A 26,284-nucleotide genomic window follows, 5' to 3' on the forward strand; every position below is an offset into this window, starting at 1 on the left:
AGATAGGGACGGGGATAAGAATAGGGATTGGGGTCGGAATAATCGGTCGGCAATCGATATTTAGGCAGTGTAAAATGCAGGTGGCCCAGTGGGAAGGTATTAGTAAGTAGGCATCGGCGAGTATCCTGCATCCGTAAACTATTACATTCAATGTGCTGTAAGAAGATCGTTGTTTGCTTGCCTTTTATATGTTTACGTTTGCAATAAGTATAAGCAAAATGGAAAAAATTGTAAGCGATAATGCAAGGAAGTACTTTTTACCCTACCGACCATAGCGTCGAGATACTGGCTATGTGGGTTGTATGAAGTTTCCCCAGTATAAATATTTATATAGGTAAAATACATACATATTCGCACCTACGCTGTGGTCGCTGTGTAACAATTCTACAATCATTGCAAGAATTTCTTTTAAAACAATATTAATATGTGTAAGGTACAGTCAGCCAAAACCGGACCGTACAGCAAATAGATCAGTTACAATGGCCCTCCAGTCGAGAATTGCCCCGCTTTACCTTAATCGAAATAATCGCGGACAGATGTACCTACAAAGAAACCTACGGATCCAAATGAAAATCTTATTTTTTGTAAACGTTTCAATAAGAATACTTTTATTACGCGGGCGAAGCCGCGGGTAAAAGCTAGTTACATATAATTTACTACGCTTATGCACAAGCATGTGTAGATATTAGAAAAAAAAAACAAAATCATGTTCATGGTAGATCTACCTACATTCAATTCAGTTAAATACGTAAAGTAAAAAAAAACTGCAGTTAAATCACGTTAAATGCAGTACCTACGCAATTAAAGGAAAAACACATCGCCCATTTCCTGTTAAATGTTTACGACAAGTAAAATGACACATTTACGGCGAGGGTGTATACTGACTTTATTGAATCTTGAACTAAGCGAAAGATTCTATCAATTGGCAATTGCGTAAAGGAGTGGCGCTTATTGTCACAAATATACGTAATCTTATGGACATGTCAAACCGTAATGCTGGCCGTTGGAACTAATTCGACTTCATTAGACTTAACATAGAACCAGCCGAGGGCAGCACCAGTCGTTGTGCCTCCTGCTCAACTTAACTTTACATACTCGGCAGGTTCGATTGCCAGTACTGCCGTCCTTAGTTAAACTTTAATATCCTACACTGCAGAATCTCAAGGCCAAAAGTCCTTGTAGAGCTTATTCAATTTTTCTTAGCTAACATCCTAAACAATTCCAATTGTTAAGTATTTTCCACCGTTGCACTTAAGCGTGACGTTTCGTAATGTAATGCCATAACTACTAGTATAATACAAGACAATGCTATGTCACTTCCATTTTAGACAGTTGGTTAAGACTGCTCACAAGAACAGCACAATATTACCGTGTCTTTATATTGGAAAAATAAATAAAAATATAATTCTTCAAGTGTTATTTAATAAAAATTTATTTCAATTAATCAAATTTGATTGACGTAATCGGTCGAAAGTCGACCGCTAAGTTACATTTACATAGAGTGTTTTCCTTTCTAATGGCGGGGGTGCTTTTTATCGTCAACGTACCTTCTAAAGAATACGAAGAAGACTTGAGGGTCAGAGAGAAAAAATACGAGCACACCTCAAAAATAATTCGTGAGCTAAAGAAAAACAAAAAATTCGGGAATTTAGCGTTCGAATCTTATACGTACGGGGAGAATGGGTTAAAAAGTGGCAAGTCGATGGAGTGTTTGAATCGTAGTGAGAACGGGTTAATGAAGTCTAAAAGTGATAATATGTTGAATGAGAGCTACAAGTGGGATGTGGGGAGCCAGTTCGATAGGAAGTCTTGGAGAGTGAAGCAGGCTGTAAGGATGAGGAAGAGGAAACTGCGGATTTCACGGCCTCTTGCCATCACGGATGTACTGGCTGCTTTCCATTGGGACACTCCTCTTGAGATGGTGAGTTAGATACGTTAAAATTTCGTGAGACATTCAAATCCGCCTCGCCTTCCGCTTGCCTTTGTGCTTCACATCTCAATGTATGTTATTTTTAATGTGTTTTTGTACATTAAAGAGTAACTACTACTACTACTACAAATATTCAGGTCAGTGCTCGGAGTCTAGCCGCCGCGAGCACTCCTATATGCCTGAAGATGGGCCTCCAAAATTGGCTCGAAACATGTCGCAGCAGTAGCGGTATTATAACGTGAATACAACCGTTGATTCATTAAATATGGTGAGATTCCAGTACGGTACAAGGTGACCTTAGGACTCACCTTGGGCCACCCTGTAACCTCAGTAGCGCATCGCTTCCTGGAAAAGAGAGATGCGTCCAAGTGTGTTTCGAGCGCTGTTGAAGTTAAATTACGCGACGGAATAAAATCGCGAAAGTATAAATAGTATAAATACTATCGATATCGTCCCTCTCTCTCAACCTAAACTGAACGGCTTTAGCACGTCATGGTAACCCCCCAGGGAGGAAATAGTCAAGTGTTTGAATGAGAATTGACTCAGCCTGTTGCGTCTTAAGACGTAGACGAAGAGTATAAGTAGGTATGTCAAAAATTGTATAGAAGTTTGACGTTTAAAATAACACACACCCTCGGGGATGTCAAAATCGGTCGTATCGGTGTAGCTTGCTACGGACTCTTAAGAACGTTTATTATAATCGCTATGTTTTCTGCAAACAACATATTATGAGGCAGTCAGTGGAAAAGTGGATCTAAATACTTGTTGTTTTACACAAAAGATACTTACCTACCTATACATATACTGAATTATTACAACAGACTGGAATTACCTACAATACCTGGCGCATACTACTAGAGAACTACTAGAGCACTTGGTAAACGTAGTGTGGGACGCCCTCTGGCTAGATGGCGGGATGATTTGCGGCTGGCGGAAACTGGATGCATAAGCAGCAGACCGGGCTCTGTGGCGTACCTTGGGGGAGGCCTATGTCCAGCAGTGGACTGTAGCGGGCTGATGATGATGATGATGACTACTAGAGAAAGATCATGCTAAGATTCAGCTATTTTTAACCCACGACGCAAAAACGACGGGGCGTTATAAGTGTTTGTCTGTCTGTCTGTCTATCTGTTTGTGTGTGTGTCTGTCTGTGGCAACGTAGCTCCCGAACGGATGAACCGATTTAGATTTAGTTTTTTTTTGTTTGAAAGCTGAATTAGTCAGGAGTGTTATTAGCCATGTTCAATGAAAAGCGGTCCACTATGTCGCGGTCGGGGGTTTTTTTTTTAATTTAAATTTTGTGGTTATTAATATTACTACTTTAAAAAGCTATTACTTAATGCATTACTCACTGATGCATAACGCTTTTTCGCAATCGTAAGTTTTCCGATATCTATTTTATTTGCGGAATTATCGCCTGGCTACACTTAACGATTGCACCCTGTATAGTTTAAATACATAAGTAAAATGGATAGGGCACGTGCTACGCAGAGCAGACATCCACCTGTCCAAGCAGGGTCTCTGCTGGCAATCACCTGGCGGTAGACGACGGTCAGGACGGCCTTGTACCACGTGGAGGCGGTCAGTGGAGAAGGAGGCTGGCGCAAGTGGACTAGGCTGGAAGGATTTGGAAGCAGGCGCCCAGAATCGTGAAAAGTGGAAGATTCTTCTAAGAGCCCTATATCCCTAGTGAGGGATAATAGGAATACATCATCATCATCATCATCACATAAATAAAATGAACATTGAGCTTCTATAAAATTATGAAGTTATCATAACACTTGCAAAAGTTGGGCTATCTACAATAAATCGGTGCCTGAGCGCATGTAATGATAATGGGCGTGCATCAACCATCATTTTGCACCAACCACAATTAGCAGACTAATCACCATGATAAGGAATGATTACCATGAACATTAACAATACAATAACATTTAGAAGACCTCTAACGCTTGTGGACAGATTGGTAAAATATACGAGTAAAGGAGCCTAAAGCTAAGAGCTACACCTAAGAGGTCCGCATGAGAGTAAAACCGTCAATACAAATGATACAAACTGACAAAGTTAGCCGTAGTCGCGTACAACGGTCCAATGAAAACAAAAACATACACAAGTTAAGAAACTTAACCAATTTACGAAACGTCAAAACAAACACTTGAGTCTGGAGTAGCCGGCAAGCGTGGCGCCTTCCGCTAGCCTCGTTTTAGTCATGCCTCGCCCCAATTAGGCTCGACAATCGACTGCAATCAATACCTGTGTTGCCATCTGGCGTTTTCCATAGTATATTAGATATTACATAATGCGGCCTGGTTTTCCATCGTATGAAGAACTCCCGAGGTCTTCCTGAGAATCTAAAGAGGTTCTTCAAGGAGTGTAATTATTTCTAAAGGGTTAGCAACGCGCATGCCTCTAGCGTCCATAAGATATGGGTGTGCTTACTACTCGTACCAGGCGGTCAGTATGCGTGATTGCCACCGTGTAGTATTAAAACAAACTGTCGCATATCGAAAGTACGACGAAAATTTGACTTTAAGTACTCGTAGGTACTTTTATGTTTACATCTAGGTTAAGGCTAAGTCATGCATGTGTCAATACTAAATAGCATATGTGCAATACAAATTATCCTATGCATATGTCAATACAAATTATCCTAGGTAATAATACTTACTTTGCTTCGACTGTTGATAGTGTTGATACGATCAAATACGAGTCATCATCCTACCTTGCGTTTTCTCGGCATTCGCCGCGGCTCATGGGAGCCTGGGGTCCGCTTTGACAACTAATCCCAAGATTTGGCATAGGCAATAGTTTTAAGAAAGCAACTGCCATCTGACCTTCCAACCCGAAGGGTAACAAGGCCTTATTGGAATTAGTCCGGTTTCCTCACGATGTTTTCCGTCACCGAAAAGCGACTGGCAAATATCAAATGACATTTCGCACATAAGTTCCGAAAAACTCATTGGTACGAGCCGGGGTTCGAACCGGCGACCTCCGGATTGAAAGTCGCACGCTCTTACCTTTGGGCCACCAGCGCTTATACACGCTTCATACGAGTAAATACGAGTATCATTAAGCAATGTTTATTAAATTTAAAACATAATTTTCGCAGATTCTGTCCGAGGTTATCACGCAGCTTGGCATTGATAACGCCACATGGACATCAACTCGAGGAGATAAGTACTGGCAGGTAAGCAATAGTAGGTATGTACATTTATACATGTGCGGAAAATAGGAAGTTTGATACGAGTGGTGATAAATTAAAACACGACCGAAGGGAGCGTTTTAAATCGACACGACAGAGAGACAGCTGACTTTACAAAAGTTCATCGGTACGAAAGCATAACCCAAGGCTAACACTAGTCCGGTAGAAAAAAATTACCCACTATGAAATGGGCCACATTTTCAAAGTTTTCCACCTCACTTTTTTGGAATTGGAATTTTTTATGTGGTTTCCACTCAGAATCGCGAGCTCTTTCAATCCTAATACTTAGGAGAAAAAAAGTGTCCCAAGGTTGTTTTCCAATCCGTTACCGCCATATATACAATTTGTATGGCGGTAATGAAATGCAAGGTTTGAAAAATTAATGGAAGTCTTCGGACATGAATCGCGTAAAAATACCCATGTTACAAAAAAAGAGAAGCGGACAACTTTAAAAAAAAGTGGCCCAAATATCATAGTTTTTAGGGTGTTATCTGTCCGAACTTCGGTGTTTAAAACAAATGGAGTCAGAACCATTCCCATCCTATTCTATTTTGGACTACCCATACAACCATTTCAGTCGCAAAATCTTCAAATCAGTAACTAACTGTCAAATGTGACATAACGCGTGGTAACGTCGTGCAAACAATGCGACCGTATTGATACAATAACAAAATGTAGTCGTCGTGTGCACTCGTTACGGTAACAAAATGTGTACGAATTTGTGGCTGTCAATGTCACTGTCAGAATGACTTTTAACGACACTTTATTAGTCGACGTTTGCACACATAACGGTAACAACATGTGGACGAATTTGTGGCTGTCATTGTCACTGTCAGAACGGTTTCTGACAGTGACATTGACAGAATTTGTACACACATGTGTAGGTCTGATTACCGAACTGCTCCTAAACCACTGTATCCGCAAATGACAATCTGAAATACGAAGGTTTCTCAAACTGTCTTGTGAAGTTGTGGACTGGTTGCTTTGAATCATTTAAATATGAGCGAATTAAATAATAATAAACGACGACGACCATTTAAGCACTCTTCGACATTTTATAGAAATGTGGGAAAGTTAAGAAAAGTGCAGAATGATAATACAAATAGATAAGCACTTTATAGTTACTTAATGTATTAAATATATAATTTTTAATTCTTATTGATAAAAATGAAGTGTAGTGTTGCTTTACACAATAAAAGTAGGAATCAAATGAAATAGAGTATTTACTGTGATATTAATAGAATTTCTGTTGCGCAATGATAGTTTTTTTCAGTACAGATGCTGCTTTTTTTAACGCAGTAAGTAGTGCGAGCAAATCAAGCAATGATTCATTTCTTGTCTGGTCGAAACTCTTAGCTTAGATTTAGGTACTGAAAATCGTCGTACGATACACGTGCGAAAAGGACATTCACAACTTGTGTCGATTTAAAACACTCCCTTCGTTCGTGTATTAATTTATCGCTACTCGTATCGATTTTCCTCTTTTCCGCACTCGTATCTACAAGTATTTTGTTTGGGTTACAAAAAAAACACATTATTTACTCTACTACGTTTTATTTATGTCTTTTTAACATTACAAATTTGTAGACACTTATCTATACAAAAATCTTGACAAAAGAAGTACAGATCGCTGAAATTAGTGTTGATAGTAATATTAATGACGACTACTTCAACAAGTGTCAATTGTGAAATGCCGCAAAATACTAGTTGCTCTATAGAAGACCATAATAATATGATCCCCGATCCTTTACAACCCAGCAGCTCGGTACGCACGTTACAATTTTTTTTTAATCTTCTTTAGTGAGGGCAACTGAGTACGACGGCATATTTAATTGTTTATAAAGTTTGAGGATACCTGGAAAAAATTAATACAAGAAGCCATTTTGAAAATATAATAAATATTCACTGCTTTCGGTCACGCGTGTACGCTGCGACCATTTTGCGACCGTTTGTCGACCGTTTGGTGACCGTTTGGCGACTGTTTTTTACATGGAATATTACCGTCTTAATCCATATTTTAACAACTTTATTGGTTTTCTAGACATTATTTTTATTATTTCAGTATAGTATATGCACCGGAGCACTAAAACTTCACCAATCAATATACATAACACGCAAACACCGAGTAGTCAATAATATTATTACTGGTTAAACTGAGGTAAATTGATGGCGCGTTGATAAATTTAGACTTATTTTATGAAATCACTCGAGCAATTTAATTGGCCATGGTAATTAGCCCACATTATATTACAAATGCAAACAATATTTATCTTTAACAAATTCTTACGCCATTACATTTTAATGTCAAATGATTTTATTTCTTTTTTACTTTAACGTCTCTGACAGTCGCCATTTGAAAAGAATGAAATGAACGAATGATTTTGGGAAAGTAGTCGCCAAACGGTAACAATGTGTGCACGCGTAGTGCACACTTCTGTCACTTCTGTGACCATTTGTGCCTGTTACCAATCGTCCCCATTTGGGTCGCCGCGACTAAACGTCGACCGTACTGCGACTAAGCATTGAGACCCGAAGACCTGTGTGTACACAAAATAGGAGGATTTGCGTAGGAACGGCGACCGATTATGGTTATATGGGTAGTTTTTATCCTCTCGCCAAAGCAATATAGCACGTGCTCGGCATTTAAACGGCGTCATAAAGACCCGGTGGTCTTAAATGTTTGCCGATCAGTCGGCCTTTACTACTTTCTTGTTCCAACAATGGATGACAATATTAACATTGCTTGCTTACGGTAGCCAAGCCATGAATGTTTGTGTCTGTAGAGCTTGAATTTTTATGAAATAGATTTTTTCATCATAGCAACACTTACTATTCCCATACTCCTATACTCTAGTCTCTATTAGACGACCGGTCTGGCGTAGTTGGTAGTGACCCCGCCTGCTAAGCCGCGGTCCTGTGTTCGAATCCCGGTAAGGGCATTTATTTGTGTGATGAGCACATATATTTGTTCCTGAGTCATGTATATTTTCTATGTGTTTATAAGTAGTTATATATTATGTATATGTATCGTTGTCTGAGTACCCACAACATAAGCCTTCTTGAGCTTACCGTGGGACTCAGTCAATCTGTGTAAGAATGTCCTATAATATTTTATTTATTTATACAAAAGTGTTTCAATAGTTGCCACATGCAAAATGGCTTACATGTCGTTTTAATAGACGGTGGTGCCCCTATTAAATAGTTTCTAATCTTTTTTGCTAGCCTGTGTGTGTCTGTAGACGCTTTAATCCTATTTTTCTCGTATGTAATTGTATGTACCTACCTCGTACCTACTCATCTAGATTGTAACTAAACCAGACACACATAGATTTATTTGACGTTCATATGCGCATTGTAATATGCCTACTTGAAAAATAAATATTTCATTTTCATATTCCCAAATGTGTCCTCATTCTGTATCACAGATGAGTGATACCTAAAGATAAAAAATTTTAAAGATGTAAAAATGGTAAATGGAAATATACAGTAAAAACAAGAGAAGCTCAAGTAAGACTAGACGGTCTAAAATTGCCCTGACGATGCACTGGGTTAAATAGTAATGAACTGATGACATTAACAGAGCTGTAATGTTCAGTGCCGCATTGTTTCATTGTTCCCGTTTTGTGTAATGATACCCCAAGCGGTGGTTCCCTAGCGGTAAGACTTTCAATTCGGAGATCGCGGATTCAGAGTTATTCGTAAATTATACACGAAATCTCATTATGATATTTGCCAGTCGTTGTTCAGTGAAGGAAACCGGACTGCGCTTAAATCTTTGCCATCTGGGTTGGAAAGTCAGATGGCAGTAGCTTTTGTAAAACGACAAACCTTGGGGTTAGTTGTGGTAACCATTCAGACAGACAAGGTCTTCCATTATCAAGAGTGCGATTCAGATGTATTTGAAGACTTTGGGCGCTCGGATATAAATAACTAATCAAGAAAATCATATCAAAAATAAATCACATTTGTACTTAAATATTTCTATCTTCAGGTGCTATTTTCTTTGGACTCCAGCGACTTATGCGAAGAGCTCCTCCAGGTTCTGGCGAAATTCGGCATCGGCTCCCGTTTCCAGTCCTCCGTGAGCTTGGTGCCTTGTGCGCTGCATTTAAAAGCCGATACTGATCTGCTGAGAGGTGGCTATGAAGAGTTTAAAAGGTTTGCATATTTTACATATTCATGAAAAAAAACATTCATGCCTCATGTATTCTTATAAAGTTCTCTTTAATCGTTTAATCACTGAAAGATAGCCCACATTAGGTACTTGTCAGTTTGCACTTGTTGTTGTTTTTATAATTATTAATCCGTTTGTTGTCAGACATTTTTACATAAGACTACAAAACCATACCTACTCACTAATAGCTCTTTTCAAAACGTAAACCTTTAAAAAATCCTCAACTTACAGTGCCGACGCCTCCGCCTGGTCCCGTTTCTCCTCATCAGTCCGCGCTCGCACGAACCTGGCCCAAGTCCTCCACGAAGTCCGAGCAGAAGCCACGTTGACCTTCGATTGGCTGTTCCTGCTGCTAGTGGCTGCCTTCGTGGCAGCCATTGGTCTAGCCGAGAACTCCACTGTCATAATAGTGGCCAGTATGCTTATTTCGCCACTCATGGTAAGTTAGCTTTACTTTTGGTTGACTCTCTCACGACGTCCGAGCAGAAGCCACGCTGACGCTGACCTTCAATTGGCTGTGTTAATGTTGCACATGTAGGTACTATCTGCTGCAAAAGTGCATGGCGAATTTACCAATAAATACATTCATAATTTCTCCATGCAATTTTGCAGCTGATAGTACATACGGGCCATTTTTTCAAAGTTGTCCACCCCACTTTTTTTTTATTTGGAAATTTTTATGTGGTTCCCACTCAGAATCGCGAGCTCCTTCAATCCTGATAGGAGAAAAAAGTGTCCTGAGGTTTTTTCCCATTCCGTTACCATTTTTTCATACATTTTGTACGTCGGTAACGGAATGGAAGGTTTGAAAAATGTATGGAAATCTTGGGACATTTTTTTTCTCCTATGAGGATCGAAAGACCTCGTGATTCTGAGACAACTTTGAAAAAAATGGCCCACATGTGAATATCCCCACAGACTCATAAATACTATGATTGTCCTCAGGGTCCGGTCACAGCAGCTACGCTTGGAACAGCCGTCCGCGACCGCTCACTGCAGCAGATGGGCGTGCTACATGAACTGCTCGGGCTCTTCCTTGCGCTGGTTGTGGGGTTCATCTTCGGCCTTACGCTCTCCGCTGTGCACGAAAGCTACGGTGTTGGCGACTGGCTTACGCAAGAGATCATGTCCAGGTAAGTGTAGCATATATGTGACATTATCTGGGTAAAGGGACCTTATTGTCGATGGCGTCGTATTTGTACACGAACATCGCTCATAACGCTGTAAGCGCCATCGCCAATAAGGTCCCTTTACCCAGATAATGTCACATATACACTTTATACACTACCAGCTTTAAATTCTCGCGTTAAATTCGAAAATTGCGGAAGGCTTCATACAAACTTCCACCCCCCATTTTAGGGAAATGGTGGGTTAGAAGAAGACAAAAACTATCCTATGTCACTCTCCATCCCTTTAACTATTTCCACTTTAAAAAAATCACGTCAATTCGTCGCTCCGTTTTGCCGTGAAAGACGGACAAACAAACAGACACACACACTTTCCCTTTATAATATTAGTATGGATACACTTTGTGCTCTTTATATCTACACTCGCATTGAAGCAAGTTCGACCGTTTTAAGATTTCAAACGACTTGAGCATCATGTCTTGATTTCTGTATCCTCAAAATCCATATCCACAATATTATATTTTTCCACCTCATTTAAGTTAGATCAAATTTATTATAGTTTTTGTCGGACAAACAAACCTTTCAGAGTTTATGTTGCAAACACCGAAATTGCCGGGATGTGCCCCTAAGCAGCCGCGTGTAACAGGTAAGGGCACTTGCACCAACGAAAATGGAGGGTTAACCCACCATTTTATATGGAATTTGACAGATGACAGCCTACTTTCTAAACCTGAGTTAAGTGGTTGGTGCAAGTGGGCCTAAGTAATGTAAAAATTTCGGTCGCTCGTTCCATTACGACATTATTTTATTACTCAAATAGGCTACATTACGTACCGTACGTACGTATATATTAGGGTATTTCAAAGAATGCTTTACTGGAAGAAAGTTAACATCATTGTCCTCGAATCGACCTCATCTTCATGCATAATGCACCATGTTGACGTAACAACTTAACCTTCAAATTTGCATTGTCGAGAGGAATTTAATAAAACTCCGTCATCATCCTACTTTATTTTAAATATTATAAGTGCTAGTAGTACATAGGTACTTTTATAATGAAAATGAAGTCATCAGTACTTACTTAATTATGTACCTACTTAATCTTGTGTTTGGGACCTTTGCCTGGCAAGTAGCCTAATCCGATCAGCCAAGAATGAATATGTCAGACATCTTTTATAAAGTTTAATATCTGCGTGACCGAGATTTGCGAGTAAAATATCAAACAAAATGGTTTTCCTAGGGATAAAACCTTGCTATTAGATCGACTTTTCACCCCTGCATACAACAAATTCCTAGTTTATAGGTAGTAAAAAATCTTCTTTCATTCCAGTCCTTATAATTATTTTCTTTTTTAAATCCAGTTATGTTGAAGTACCTACGTTGGGATAACGGAGAATTTCAGTTTCTTTGACCGTTCCTAGGTAGGAGGTACGAGTATTATCACAACATCCCTTTTGCTTGGAAGCATTTGAGAATCCGAAAAGGAAATTATCAAAATTCCGCAAAAGATGTTGCTTTGTTCGCTGGAGTGTAATTCATCCTAATTCAAGTCGGTTGTATTGTCTGTTTTTGATCGAGTATTATTGGATAAAAGGTATTGTGTTACGTTGTCAATTCAATTTAGATTATCTTCTGAAGAGGCGGTTTTTGAGGATGTTCAGCTGAAGCTCAAAAGGCGTTTTAAAGTTTTAATATTTCTGGAGAAACAAAAACAATGGAACCAATCGTTACTTTTTCTAAATCACGGGAAATAAACCTATTCAAAAATAGGTGTAGTAGTAAACCGACATAGCGAAAGAGATAGGTTGCTTGCTAGAGTCACATCTTGCAAGTTGGTCAGTCTAACAAGATTTTTTCTCACGCTCACTCCCTCCAATTTTCTCAGTCAATCCATGAACATCCTGCCAACTTGCCAACGGATCAAAGCTCAATTCCACTTCCTAGATACATGGTACGCCAAGCATGCATCACGATCGTTTCCCTAAACGCGCATTGACCTAGAGCAGTGATAAATAGTTTTTAATTAAATGTTTTTTCACCACACCAACCACACCATAGCAAAATTGCAATTTTATCCACTCGCTACGCTCGCGCTTTAATATTGGAATCTTTCGCTTGCTCGGGTATCAATATTGTCACGTGCGGTTAAAAAATACCTTTGCCCCCTTGTAAAACATAATATAACTCTTTTACTATGATACTTTAAGAACCGAGTCCATCGCTTAGCGATGGCCATCGCTCATGTTGCTTCTGTCGCTGGCTCCACTGTTGCTTATATCCGGGCAAATATGGCCGCTACCCATCATACAGTATCTGCTGCCATGGCAGCAGTGCACACATAGAAAAAAGACTGGAACACTGATCTGTAGATTAAGCACGGCTTTTTTGTTACAGATGTGAGATCCGTTCACTGTGGGTAGGCGTGTTGGTTGCCATACCGAGTGGAGCTGGAGTGGCACTAGCCGTACTTGGGGAATACACCGCTTCATTGGTCGGCGTGGCTATCTCTCTGTCTCTCCTGCCACCTGCAGTCAACGCTGTAAGTATTAGCATTGAGGATTTAGCAACGGGCTAATTCCGGGCAGTGTGTGGCTAGCTATCGTCAATACGTAAATCTTCCATTCGTAAACATTGTAGCACCACAGTATAATATAGTATTTTATGCAACTGGTGGTTAAAAGAGGTCAAAAAAGGTGAGTGGCGTGGGTAACAATTTGAGGCGAAGCCGAAAATTGTTAATAAAGACGCCACGAGCATTTTTTGACTCAGTTAAACACCGTTGCATACAATACTTTTTCTACGACCAAGCACTTATTTTGAAAGAAAATTATAAATTCAACAAATACCTACTTTCAGTCATCTTAGTTATCTAGTGGACCGCCTACCATTTTGAATATGCAGTTTGAGTGCAAACATGAAAATAAAACTGTCTATGGTATGGTTCTTTGAAGCCTGGCCACTAAGACGAATCGAGCCGAGTTGAATCGAGTTCTCATACATTTGAATGCGATTCGACGCGTCGCCAATGAACGCAGCAGAAAACGAAGGAGTCTCGACTCTGCGAATTGGTTTGTTAAGTTGGTAGCAATGTATTTACTGAACTGTAACAGCTATATTGTGCTACTGCTACTAAATGTTTTCAGGGTATAGACTAGATAGACTTGTCCTGAAATCTTTTATGTAGGGTTTTAAAGTTCTATGCACGACCTTGTAACTCACGAATAACAGTACGGGAGTAGAAAAAAGAGTATTATCGTACAGTATGGCCACTTCTGCTCCCCGCTGAAAGTGCCGCCCACCCGCGCTCGGTTACCTCATAGTTACCGCCTGTCAAAAACGCGAACAGTCGACCTGTCATATCTCACTCATACAAGCATAGTAACCTACACGAGCTTAGAATCTGTGCTAGGCTAGGAACGCGCCTCTTTCATATATTTGATCGCCAGTGTCCGAGATGTGCTGTAAGTATTCAGGACAGCAACGGGCCGATTCCCGGCAGTGTGTTGCTAGCTAGTTATTCGTCAATACACCAATTCGTAAACCTTGTAGCACCACACTTAAAATAGTTGCCTCCACCAATCTACACCGCCGTTAACTTTTGTGATGCAACACTTAAACTTACATACCTATTTAGTAACTTATTTTGCACAGCGTAGTCCACAGCTGTTCCACAAAAGATGACAAAAGTTAACTGATTTCATTTCATTTCATTTCAATATTATGACCCCAATTCATTTGTCTGGCAAATTGTTGGCTCTCATTCAGCAGAAGTTAATGAACGGTTTTTGTGTAATTCTAATTTATAGTAGTATTAGCCGTTTGTAAGCCCAAAATATTACTTAAATTTCCTCCTTCCCAGGGACTCTTGTGGGCGATGGCTTTAGTTCACCTGATATTCGCCGACGACCAGAATTTCACCGGAATAGTGAAGTCATCTTACTACAGTAACGACGCTCCTACTGAACTGGCTATTCTTGGGCTAGTGTCGTTGTGTCTCACACTCATTAACATTGCCTGCCTGTTTCTGTCAGGTGTCGCTGTTTATAAGGTAAGACCAATATCTATTCACACAGGTATCACAATATCTAGGTAACGAGTTGCATAATTAAGTATATTGTATTTTTCATCACGCTCGTAAACGGTGTTATTACATGCCTGCATACTGATACGTAATGAGCTGTTTTACCGCCCTAGGGCGGTAAAGTGAATACCTGGGGGCCTTCCACGACCTGTCAAAAATTACAAGATGGCGGACGAATGTTCGAAATGTCAGCGTAGGTATTTCAATACATTTAGTTTAAAATTTGGTTATTCCTTCACGAGTATGATTAAAAACATTGTGTGTATATCACGGGCGGCTGAAGGATTTGTAATCCTTCAGCCGCCCGAGTTATTAAAACAACTACTACAACTATCTACAAAAAGCCTCTCGTTCTTAATCCTTCACTTTCTGCCCTTAATACACAATGTAGGTACTACTCCAACCAAACAAGAAAGAGGAGAGAGAAAAAGCGACCACAGATAAAAAATTTAGACTTATTAAAAAAAAAAGTAATTTATTGTCGCAAATAATTTTAAGGTATAATTACTTAAGTATTTATTTCTATCATGCAACTAACAGTAAGCTACGCTATGATACAGTACAATCATGTCTATATTCTATAGCTATGATCACAACTTTGAGGACTTAAATATTAACTAAGTAACTACCAACAGTAACGTTTGTATTTTGCAGAATTTGACAATCTTAGCTTTCTGTACGGGGTCCATGCGATGTCTTACCGTATCATCATTATTCTGCCATTTTTTGCGAGATGAAAAGAAAAGGAAATGGACATGTTTAGGCATGTGCTTTGAATTCCGGTGTTGTTCGAAGATCGGTGCCTTCTAAGGGTAGATAAAATAATTCAGTGTGCGTAGCCGAATGCACAAACGCTATCTACCTCTATCGCTCTTGCGTATTGGCGCGACAGAGCCAGACTACATTTCTGCGTCGTTTCGATGGCGTTTCGTTTCGCAGAAATGCCATTCGGCTACGGGGCCTTTTTTTACGTTGGGGGCTACGGGGCCTGATCATTCAGTTACATAATTTGACTTTCCAGATTAAAGAAGTATGCCCCCTGGATGGACGAGACATTTTATGGTGGAGAGCTAATCGCCAATCACAGAGGTCTTCGAAGCGGAATATTTTGAAGAAGACTAACAATATTTCGTGGGAGAAATACAGGTAAGTACCAATACTAAGGGCCGGTTGCATCAAATCGTCTGTCACCGTTAAAGCATTCGTTAAATTTTATTGTATGGGAAGTTCCATAGACGTGTGCTGCGTGACGATGGTGTCTGTCAAATGTGGTTGATGCAACTGGCCCTTAGTATTTTTGGAAGCAAATCCGAAGAAGGTACCAGTAGATTGGAACACTATACAACTGAGCTTAATGACTATATGCACTAACAAATAACCCCAAATACAAAATAGGTAATAACATTTTCTATGGTGTTTTGGGCTCTTGGCTGTCTGTCCTAGAAGTAAGATTTTCGTAAGATGTAAATTTTCGTCATACCAAGGACGATATAATTAATACGGGACAGAGAAAGCCCACACAAAAAAGCGTATCTGAAATGTATGGGCCTTTTAGGCTCAAAACTAGATGGCGCTGTTTCGCAGCCTGGAAGTGGCCAAATTCATATTTTCTCCAAATATTTTTGCGAGTTTTTATTTTATAAGAACAAATGACATGCTTCTTTATTTTAATATCATGATATCACGTCAATACACATTTAAAAAAAAAATTATAGGCATCATCAGAGTAGTATTTAATGATAGTGTTTAATAGGTGGCGCTAAAAAATCGAGGTACGATTCTTAGTATGAAGATTGTACCTCTAAATCCTATATTATAAATTATCTTTGATCATACTTTGTTCTAGCAATTGGTCGACCGAGTCTTCTAAAAGGGATCAGCAAGAACAAGAACGGCATGAGACGATAATCTCACCGGTTCAGAGCGACACGGTCACCTACAGGCGGGAGACGGCAGCCATACGGCGTATGAGGGCTCAAAATATAGAGGATTATTGCATGCAGAAGGAACAGTTAGTATCCATACTAATATTATAAATGGGAAAGTGTGTGTGTCTGTTTGTCCGTCTTTCACGGTAAAAAGGAGCGACGAGTAGGCTAGTTTCCTATAAGAACTTGAAATAATAGTTATTTGTTATACAAGGGGGCAAAGTTGTATTTTAACGCCGAGTGTGGAATTGAAAAACGAGCAAGTGAAAGGATTCTATAGTTGAACCACGAGCGTAGAATCCTGAACTTGCGAGTTTTTTAACACACGAGAAGTAAAATACATTTGCACCCGAGTGTAACACAAAACTTTTCCCCTCACTATAGCGAGGAAACTACAACGCAAAAAATGCGTTTATCACTGCTTCCAGTAGTTCCACAGGTGGTAAATCATCTTTATTACTAGATTCACCTACTTTTATCAATTTTAAAGCAGTTAATTTGACTTTATTCAAGGTCAAATTACTTTAACCACTAGTGGATAAAATGCGTTTTTACCCGCTGGTATTAAAGGACAAAACACGTGTTTCAGAGCTAGTGAGGGGAAATAGTTATTTGTTATACAAGGGGGCAAAGTTGTATTTTAACGCCGAGTGTGGAATTGAAAAACGAGCAAGGGAAAGGATTCTATAGTTGAACCACGAGCGAAGCGAGTGGTTCGAGAATAGAATCCTGAACTTGCGAGTTTTTTAACACACGAGAAATAAAATACATTTGCACCCGAGTGTAACACAAAACTTTTCCCCTCACTATAGCGAGGAAACTACAACGCAAAAAAATGCGTTTATCACTGTTTCCAGTAGTTCCACAGGTGGTAAATCATCTTTATTATTAGATTCACCTACTTTTATCAATTTTAAAGCAGTTAATTTGACTTTATTCAAGGTCAAATTACTTTACCCACTAGTGGATAAAATGCGTTTTTACCCGCTGGTATTAAAGGACAAAACACGTGTTTCCGAGCTAGTGAGGGGAAAAATATTTTATGCAGTGCACGAAATAAAGCACCACATAATGAGAAGAGAAATATGGACAGTAGTTATGTTTAAACATAATTTCTATTGAATAAGTTAAAGAGAAAGATATAAAGTAAATTAATTGACCGTGAGGTTACTCCTCAGTATTTCATAGTAATTCCATATTAAGCTTCTGTACCGTTATTTGAAGCCTATTTAATATATTGAGAGACAGCGATACTGCTTGTAGATGCGTAGCGGTTCACAGCAGGTACCTACAGCTGAACACCTGTAAACAACTTGCAACTCCAGTTTTACGATTCAGGTTTCCCCTTCCACCAGGCGACCCGTGCCGTAGGGACGGCAACGATGTTTCATCATTGGCGTTCTGTTTGTCGGAACGTTCGGTTCACTACAAAAAATTCTTAGAATTCTTTAATTCTTGGAATTTTTTGTAAGTTTAATCAAAAATATCGTTTTAGAAAACGGTTTTACCGTTCGTTTATAAATTAAATGTTTTAGAAGCTGAGCACCTGATCGATTCACTTTGAGCGCAGCGTGTCGCGTAAGTAAGCGATTTTTTATTTCTTTTTTCAGTTATTTTTTTTTCAGTGAATCGATTCGTCTTAAGCACGGAACAGGTCAAGAAAGTAAAAGTTGAAAAATGATCTCCTTGTCCTCTTTGAGACTAAAACAGTCCTAATTAAAGTCGTAATTGACGCGATTAGTGTTTGTTTTGCCTTGCGGCCGAAGATGAGCCTGTGCTGTGACCTGATAATTTCCGTGCGTGCCCATTGTGGTAGGTACTGTGCTGCGGGATAAAATTCCTTTACAATCTCTTTAAATAGATCGATATTCTGTAACGGAATTCAGAAATAGATCAAAAGTCGAAAGTTAAAGCCTATAGCTGCCGGACTTGGCAAGGGCGTCAATAAATATTTATTGATTCTAAGTATCATGTTGGCTTTTATATCCGATCCCTGTGTGCCTTAAAATCGACTTTCCGCTCTAAAGAAAGGTAACTAACAAACCTATATCATTAGCGTCTTTGGGGAACATGTTTGTGTAATCCGAAAAATGTTCCGTAAATAAATATGGGCAATTTTAAATGCACAGTACGGTATCGTCAGGGATACCTCTGAAAAATGTAGTTCGGTAATGTTCTTATGCCTTAATCAAATCTAAGCCGCTTGCCAGTGGAAGTAAAGGATTACAAAGTGAAACTCAGGTATGTGGAGAGTTGTATTAATTACCAAATATAAGTTCCGGTTAAAGATAATTGAGAAAATCCGCATACGAGAGAGTCACTCTTTAATCCTTAACTATAATAATAGCGTTTAATAACGCAAGGCGAGCGTATTTGATTAATTTGATTACTTGGCTGCTGCGTAAGCAGAGTAAAAGGGTGCATCATTGCACTAGCTTACTAAAAACTTCTTACCTGCGCAAGGTGTGAAGAAATTTACAACCAGTATGTTTTTATTTTGTGTATAGTCCGCTTAAGGATATTAAAGGCTAGTATAATAATTATTATTCTGTGGAAGCAGGCATTAGTGGAAAAAATATCAAGTGTTAAGACGGTGTAAAAGCACTAGTCTAACACAGTAGGCAGTGACCCTGTCTGCAGAGCCTAAGATGGTTCTGGGTTCGAATCCCAGTATGGGAATATGTTTGTGTGATGCACACAAATAGTGGGACGTAGTTGAACGAAAGAGAGCCATCCTCTGAAAATAGCCTTTTATTTGAATGGCTTTTCCCTTTTTACGTTGAGATTATATTCAAATAATTATGTTTATATGAATTGGATCTTTTTCCTTTTACTACGTCCATTTTTTCCCGAGTTACGGTTGTGTTATTATGTATTTAAGTATACATATGTCTATAATAAGAGTAATATGTCGCCTTGCTACCATAGTACAAGCCTTCCTCAGTTTTTGGCAAAATAGATTCCCCAATGTCTATTTATTTTGGTACCGATAATAAATTTCCCGCTTATTAAGGCTTATGAGTATTACTATTTATCTAGATAAAAACCAGCCGTCTGCGCAAGACGTGCATCTTCCCATTTTCATATTAACCGCCTGCGCAAGGTGTGTGAATAATATGATTGTTAAGACAGCTGAAAATTTTGCAGTCTGCGCAAGGCTTGCAATTTTCGTGACTCAATTTTCTGCCTGCGCAAGGCGATTAAATAGTTTATTTAGCCTGCTGAAAACCTGCCGCCTTCGCAAGGCGCGTGTTTACATATCCTGCGTCACAAGCAGATCAAGCAGATGTGGTATAATAGGTATAATACAATTAGCATGGTTCTAAAGCGGTTTTTGTCGGCCTACGCAAGGCATTTTGAAACTTACGTGTGATGGAGGAAACAACACAATATGATAACGCCTCCTAAGCTTAGTACCAAGTGCTTACTTTGTTAATTACAAAGTCATTTTGACAGGGGTTATATATTTCTACTGCGGAATCACTTCCCAGTAATCATTAAATAGTCTCGAGAAGACTTGTCAAAGCGGACCCCAGGCCTTTACAGGCCGGGGCCAATGCCGGGATAACGCAAGGAGGATGATGATGAGTCTGGTGAAGACTAAAAAGATTATCACAGTTATTGCTGGCGACTTGATAAACGTGGTTTCTTTTTTTGTGGAAACTTTTTCCACTATATAGTTATCTACTACATATTTTATCTTTGTCGTTAACGACGTTTGAAACACCTAGCTCACGCTGACGCGGAGTGAGTTGACACGATAATATTCAAAATTAACCACGGTTTTATCAGCCTACTTATTTAGGTTTTAAAATGGGATTTGAGGTCATTTAATCATTTAAGTAAACCTGTTGATAGTGTTGATGCATATCAAGGCCGCAGTATTCTTTGGTTCAGGATATTAACCGTTTCCCAAACATCTTAAATGGGTTATTTATTCTATTATTTTAATCAAATAGTTATCTAGCCCGCTGGCCGCTCCGGCGCCACATGAGGCCAATAATCTAAAGATCAGATTGCTTTGGACTGTTTTAGGTCATTAATTTGTTCAGTTAAGCCCACGTGGGCTGAACACATTTTAAGGAATTGGCTATGTGGATGAAATAGCAAACATTTTTGCATAGTTTTTCGCTATGTAAGAATGCAGTTGTGATATGTTATTACATATTTTGAGGCTCCAGGAACGACCTGAACCAATGTTACAAAGAACTATTACATTAAAATGTGTTCACATCCTCATAAAGTAGCACGGGGTGACTCGTCTACTCATTATTTAGTCCGAATGAAACAATACGTATTTAAATTATGAGTTTTAGGTTAAGATTACCGCCATAACACGTTTTTAAAAATAAAAGAGGGGAAAAGGACACCTACGTAAGAAGTGATGAAATGTACGGGTTAATAAACCCAACTACAAACTTAAAACGCTGTCATATTACAGCTTTTAATCTGTTTTTTAAATAAAGTAACCTCTATGGTTAATAAATATATCACATTCATGGGGTATTCGGAAAACTATTTCTCATACCTAATCATTGTTTTTGGTAACAATATTTTGCAAGATAAGTACTTGACACATCAAAATGATTTTTCAAAATGATTTTAATACTCATATAAAGATGGACCGTCAAAACAATTTTAAAGCTATGCCGAATAAGCCCATGACCCATGGGGTTTGATGAGTGTCTCAAAATTTTGTTTGGACCTCAGATCTCGGAACTATAGATCTAGGTACCTTAACCTCAATATCATATTCTTCATTACAAAACCAGAAGGCTACGTCATGCCATATAATGGAATGATTATATATCTTTATGCTTCCAACGAAAATCACGGGTCTTAGCCGCATACATACGTATCCTTAAGGAGAAAAATATTTGATTGTAACATCTTGCGCTTTCATAAGCTGCATGGTTACCCAAAACAAAAAGGCATTTATATACGAAGAAAATTCTATCATCAGCATTGGCTTAACATGTGTACAAATTACAAATAAAACGCTTCGCACATGTGCGTCTAGCCGCCTAGGCGTTGTTAGCCTATGCCAATCCTTGGCTTAACAGAAAGTACATACATATTGGGTAAATAACTAACAAAAAATATTAGGGAACTGGGAGAGAACTCTCCAGACAAAAAGTCTAAGGTTAAGTTGTAGCCTGTTAACCAAGGCAATTAAAAGTTGAACTATTGTAGTACCACTACTACCAATTGCACAGGAGGTACTTTGTTTAGGACTGTATTCATACATGGATTCAATGACCTTAATACTTATACTCATAATGTATAACGAATGACTAAGTTATACTTATACAAAGCCTCAATAGTCTTGTTACTTGATATACTTACACTTCCTTCCTGGATGATAGATTCGTTTACCAAAAGAGTATCTTATGCTTAGGAGTTTTCAATGATGAAAAATTCACAAGTGTGCTTATCCTCAATATATGATAATAAGACTTTTTAGAATGATTAGATTATTTTTTTTTAGCACTTACCAAACGTGCCCAGATTATTATTTCCGTTAATAAAATTGGAACCACGTTACACATAGGTTCAGTATGGGTTATACCCAAGAGGCCAAGAATATTTCCGGCATACTAGAATGCTCGGGAAAATTACTAAAATTAGATTTCATAAAACGAATTAAGTACATTACGAAAGAACCATGGTTGTCGGAACATTAGTCATACCATGGGTATTAAGGTTTTCAATAGCTGCGCACATTAGTGTTAAAGTTGTAGCCGATTGAGCGAAATTTTTCTTCGCTACCAAATTTTGCCATGTCATAGCCATAAGGCAGTAATTATAATATTCACTGTCTATTATGTAATGCTGTAATTGCCGGAAATAAATAGTGACTATTTGGATAAGGCATTAATGAATGGATCAGTTCCTTAACTGTTTTCTATAATATCATATGTAATAATATCATGTCATGCAAATCAATATATCAATATAATGTACCTATGTCATGTCGATTATTCTATGATACTGAAAAGAGATAAACGAGTTGCGAGGAATTTGACACACAATCCAAAACTTAAGTTTTTCGCTTATACCCTAAAAGTACCTAATGATACTGCAATAACCCTACTTACTGGCAATTGCAGAGTCGGGGTCAAAACATTAAAAACATACTAAGTGTATTAAATTGAATATTATAATGAAATAAACGTAAACATAAGTCATGACCTGACCTTGTTAGGGGGATGAAATAAAAAAGTAACAGGTTTTTCATAATTCATTTTAATATCATTATGGGTATATACATAATAGGTATATACATAAAATTTAAAAATGTTTCAAACTTTCCTTACCGACGAATAATAAATTACAATAGAAAAATAGGTCACTGTGCACTTATCAATTCAGTCACTGCAGCTGCTGTCAGCTGCAATTCACATTCCTCCATATAGGTACACAAGGTATCTGATGTGTGAAGTGCACTTGAAGTTGTTATTTCCATTGGCGATTCAATTAATCACATTGGCGTTTCTTGACCACCAGGCGAATACAGACACGTCTCAATATATTAAATAGGCTTCAAATAACGGTACAGAAGCTTAATAGCAGCGTTTTACCTTACAATAAAACGCATATTAAGCGAAATACCTTATTTGAAGCCTATATTTTTAACTACGCCTGTGGCTACAACACTCAGTTGCAATAAACCAAGGCACATTTATTTTTCCATTTGAGGGTATTTGTTGTTCGCTGCTAGTAAACAACATTTTTAGACTATTCAGTTTCGAAGATACGTCTTTATTTCATTTCACATTTGAATTCATAAATGATGCAACCGTTTGGTAAGTGGTATATTGCAACTTCGGTTAAATTAATATTTTGAGAACCAATGATGAAACATCGTTGCCGTCCCTACGGCACGGGTCGCCTGGTGGAAGGGGAAACCTGAATCGTAAAACTGGAGTTGCAAGTTGTTTACAGGTGTTCAGCTGTAGGTACCTGCTGTGAACCGCTACGCATCTACAAGCAGTATCGCTGTCTCTCAATATATTAAATAGGCTTCAAATAAGGTATTTCGCTTAATATGCGTTTTATTGTAAGGTAAAACGCTGCTATTAGCAAATCGTTTTGACAGTTCTTAAAAAGCAGCTGATTTGACTTGTAGGAAACTAGCCTATTGACGTGATCTTTTAAGTGGAGGTAGTTGAAGACTCTTTCTAACCCCCAAGTCCCTAAAATGTGTATGGAGCATTCCGCAATTTTAGAATTTAACGACAGCAAAGCCGCGGGTAAAAGCTAGTTTACTATATTTATCTAACTCAATACTTCTTGAACACGAAAACTAAAATTTTTCGCAGCGAATCTGGAAGAACAAAGTTTTATTTCTGACTGTCGAGAATGATTCAGTAAGGATTGAAAAACAATAGTCACTTTAGCTGGTCTGGTAGTATAATCTAAATGTTTTATTAAAAACAAGGACGAGAAAATGGCGTTAGTCCACATTTGGTTTCTGTACACTCAATTATTTTCCTCTTTACAGATTTAATTCAATGCCTCAAAACTATGACCTGCATATTGAAGACGGAAGACATATTTACAACAGCATAGATAGTATCACGCCACAAACGGACATTGCAGATATACGCGTTTCTAATGACATACAGATTGAAAACTTTTACAATAAAGACTGTATTACGGATCTAGATAATGTTAATAGCTTTAGTAATGCTGGTTATGAAGATCAAGAAAATGTCAAAAAGGAAAATTTGGAACGTGAACAAGGGGAACTATCTTCAATGCCTATTATAGAGCCTTCTTCGAATCATACGGTGGACGCGAAAAGGCTAGTGGTTTTAGCTAGTAAGTCTTATAATGTTTGATTAAGTATGTTTATGCAGTAATGCATGGATAGTGTTAGAATTAAATCATAAATATAATAAGTATTCGCTATCAAAATGACGTTTTATTTCGAAGAGCGATAGAGTAGTTGTTCATTATAAATCATCCCTTATTTTTCTTAGTCTTTAAGAGTAACAACTGTACAATTATGTTTTTCTTAATAAATTATTTGTATTTTGTAGGTATATTATAGGCAATAACATAGGACATAGAAAAAGTTGATCAGTATTTATTGACCCACAACTCAAAATTTTGTCCCAGAGTTTGATGAAACATAAAAATATCCCGTAAAACCGTATATAGGGTTTGAGATCCGGATATCCGGATATCCGAATTATCCGGATATCCGTTGAATTTGAGATCCGGATCCGAGGTCTCATAGGATCCGGATAAAACGGATAATACGGATCCGTTAAATATGGGTATCTATCCACGCCAGAAAGAATTTTCGAATAAAATTTATGAATAATTTCCTGTATTTTGTCGCCTAAAATGTTAATTCACATTTATTTCATTCAAATACTCCAGAATATCAAGCTAGGTTAGGTTTGGTACATTACGCCATGCGATGAATCCATAAAACTATATGTTAACAAACTAAATAAAATGAACAGTAAACCATTGCTTTTAAAACTGCTTTCGTTTCTAACTGGATGCATCCCGCAGGAAGAACGATAAATTATTAATTTTCTATAAAGCAGAAACGATTGCCATGGATGTTTTTAAGCTTAATGATGAATTAGAGATCATGGAAGTAATTAATATAATTATATACGTAATCTATATACATATATAAAATGCTAACTCTAATGTACGTATGTCCGGGGTTTTCTCTATCACTATCAATTCCAATCAACCCCCTGTTGGGGTGGTAAATACGCCTTGGTCTCTAGATGAAAGTAAGGGAGTTTGGTCGCGGTGGGTGGAAGTGGGTGGCTGTGGGTGGCGAAAATGTTAAAAAAAATATATATCTGTCCTTCTTCTGTACTGGGTGGCTAGCCGAATGGCACAATCGCTCACGAAACGCTCACGAAACGAAGCGCTAGTAGATATCTATCTCTATCGCGCTTGCGTATTGGCGCGACAGAGCCAGCGGCGTATCGCTTTCGTTTGGCGTCGGAGAAATGCCATTCGGCTACAGGGCCTGTACATCTCTACTTCTGTATCAGGCAATATAATTTTAAATGTGTCACGCAATATAAAAAATGTGGGTAAGTGCATCTGTACTTATATATCTGTACTTCTGGAAAGTTCTAAAAATTTCTGGAATGATCTATAAAAGTCCAGAATTTGTGTAAATGTTTCAATCGATCTGGAATGTTCTAGAAAGTTCTAGATACTTCTGGAAAGTTCTAATATTTTCTAGAATAATCTAGAACGTTCCAAAATCTGCAAAACTGAATGTAGTTGATATAAAATGTTCTGGAAAGTTCTGATATTTTATAGAATGATCTAAAACGTTCCAAAATGTGTAAAACTGAATGTATTTGATATAGAATGTTCTGAAAAGTTCTAATATTTTCTAGAATGTTCTAGAACGTTCCAAAATGTGTAAAACTAAATGTAGTTGATATATAATGTTCTGGAAAGTTCTAATATTTTATAGAATGTTCTAAAACGTTCGAAAATGTGTAAAACTGAATGTAGTTGATATAGAATGTTCTGGAAAGTTCTAATATTTTCTAGAATGATCTAGAACGTTCCAAAACGTGCAAAACTGAATGTAATTGATATAGAATATTCTGGAAAGTTCTGATATTTTCTAGAATGATCTAGAACGTTCCAAAATGTGCAAAACTGAATACAGTTGATATAGAATGCTCTGGAAAATTTTAATATTTTCTAGAATGTTCTAGAACGTTCCAAAATGCGTTAAACTGAATTAAGTTTTACATATTTATGAAATTTCTACATTATTCCATAAGTTTTCAGAACTTTCTAGAACATTCCATATCGATTGAAACATTTACACACATTCT

The 26,284-nt window shown here is 38.1% G+C and overlaps 1 protein-coding gene across 1 annotated transcript; it reads left to right on the plus strand.

Annotated features, from left to right (window-relative positions):
- The first annotated feature begins 1,489 nt into the window (after window positions 1-1,489).
- LOC125231843 lies at window positions 1,490-24,356 on the plus strand. Its single transcript, XM_048137422.1, has 10 exons — window positions 1,490-1,921; window positions 5,040-5,117; window positions 9,124-9,290; window positions 9,538-9,745; window positions 10,252-10,439; window positions 12,828-12,972; window positions 14,293-14,481; window positions 15,536-15,660; window positions 16,361-16,525; window positions 23,947-24,356. Exons 1-10 carry the CDS (start codon window positions 1,517-1,519, stop codon window positions 24,284-24,286), a joined length of 2,010 nt encoding a protein of 669 aa, XP_047993379.1. The 5' UTR covers window positions 1,490-1,516; the 3' UTR covers window positions 24,287-24,356.
- Window positions 24,357-26,284: the final 1,928 nt, after the last annotated feature.

Source organism: Leguminivora glycinivorella, chromosome 12, assembly GCF_023078275.1.
Source record: "Leguminivora glycinivorella isolate SPB_JAAS2020 chromosome 12, LegGlyc_1.1, whole genome shotgun sequence".
Lineage (NCBI taxonomy): Eukaryota > Metazoa > Arthropoda > Insecta > Lepidoptera > Tortricidae > Leguminivora > Leguminivora glycinivorella.

Bases quoted from the DNA above. Each gene is read 5' to 3' on its own strand.
- LOC125231843 (XM_048137422.1), top strand. From the start codon at position 1,517: ATGGCGGGGGTGCTTTTTATCGTCAACGTACCTTCTAAAGAATACGAA. The intron at 15,661-16,360 runs GTAAGTACCAAT...ACTTTGTTCTAG, and splicing joins ATTTCGTGGGAGAAATACAG to CAATTGGTCGACCGAGTCTT. The intron at 16,526-23,946 runs GTTAGTATCCAT...TCCTCTTTACAG, and splicing joins TATTGCATGCAGAAGGAACA to ATTTAATTCAATGCCTCAAA.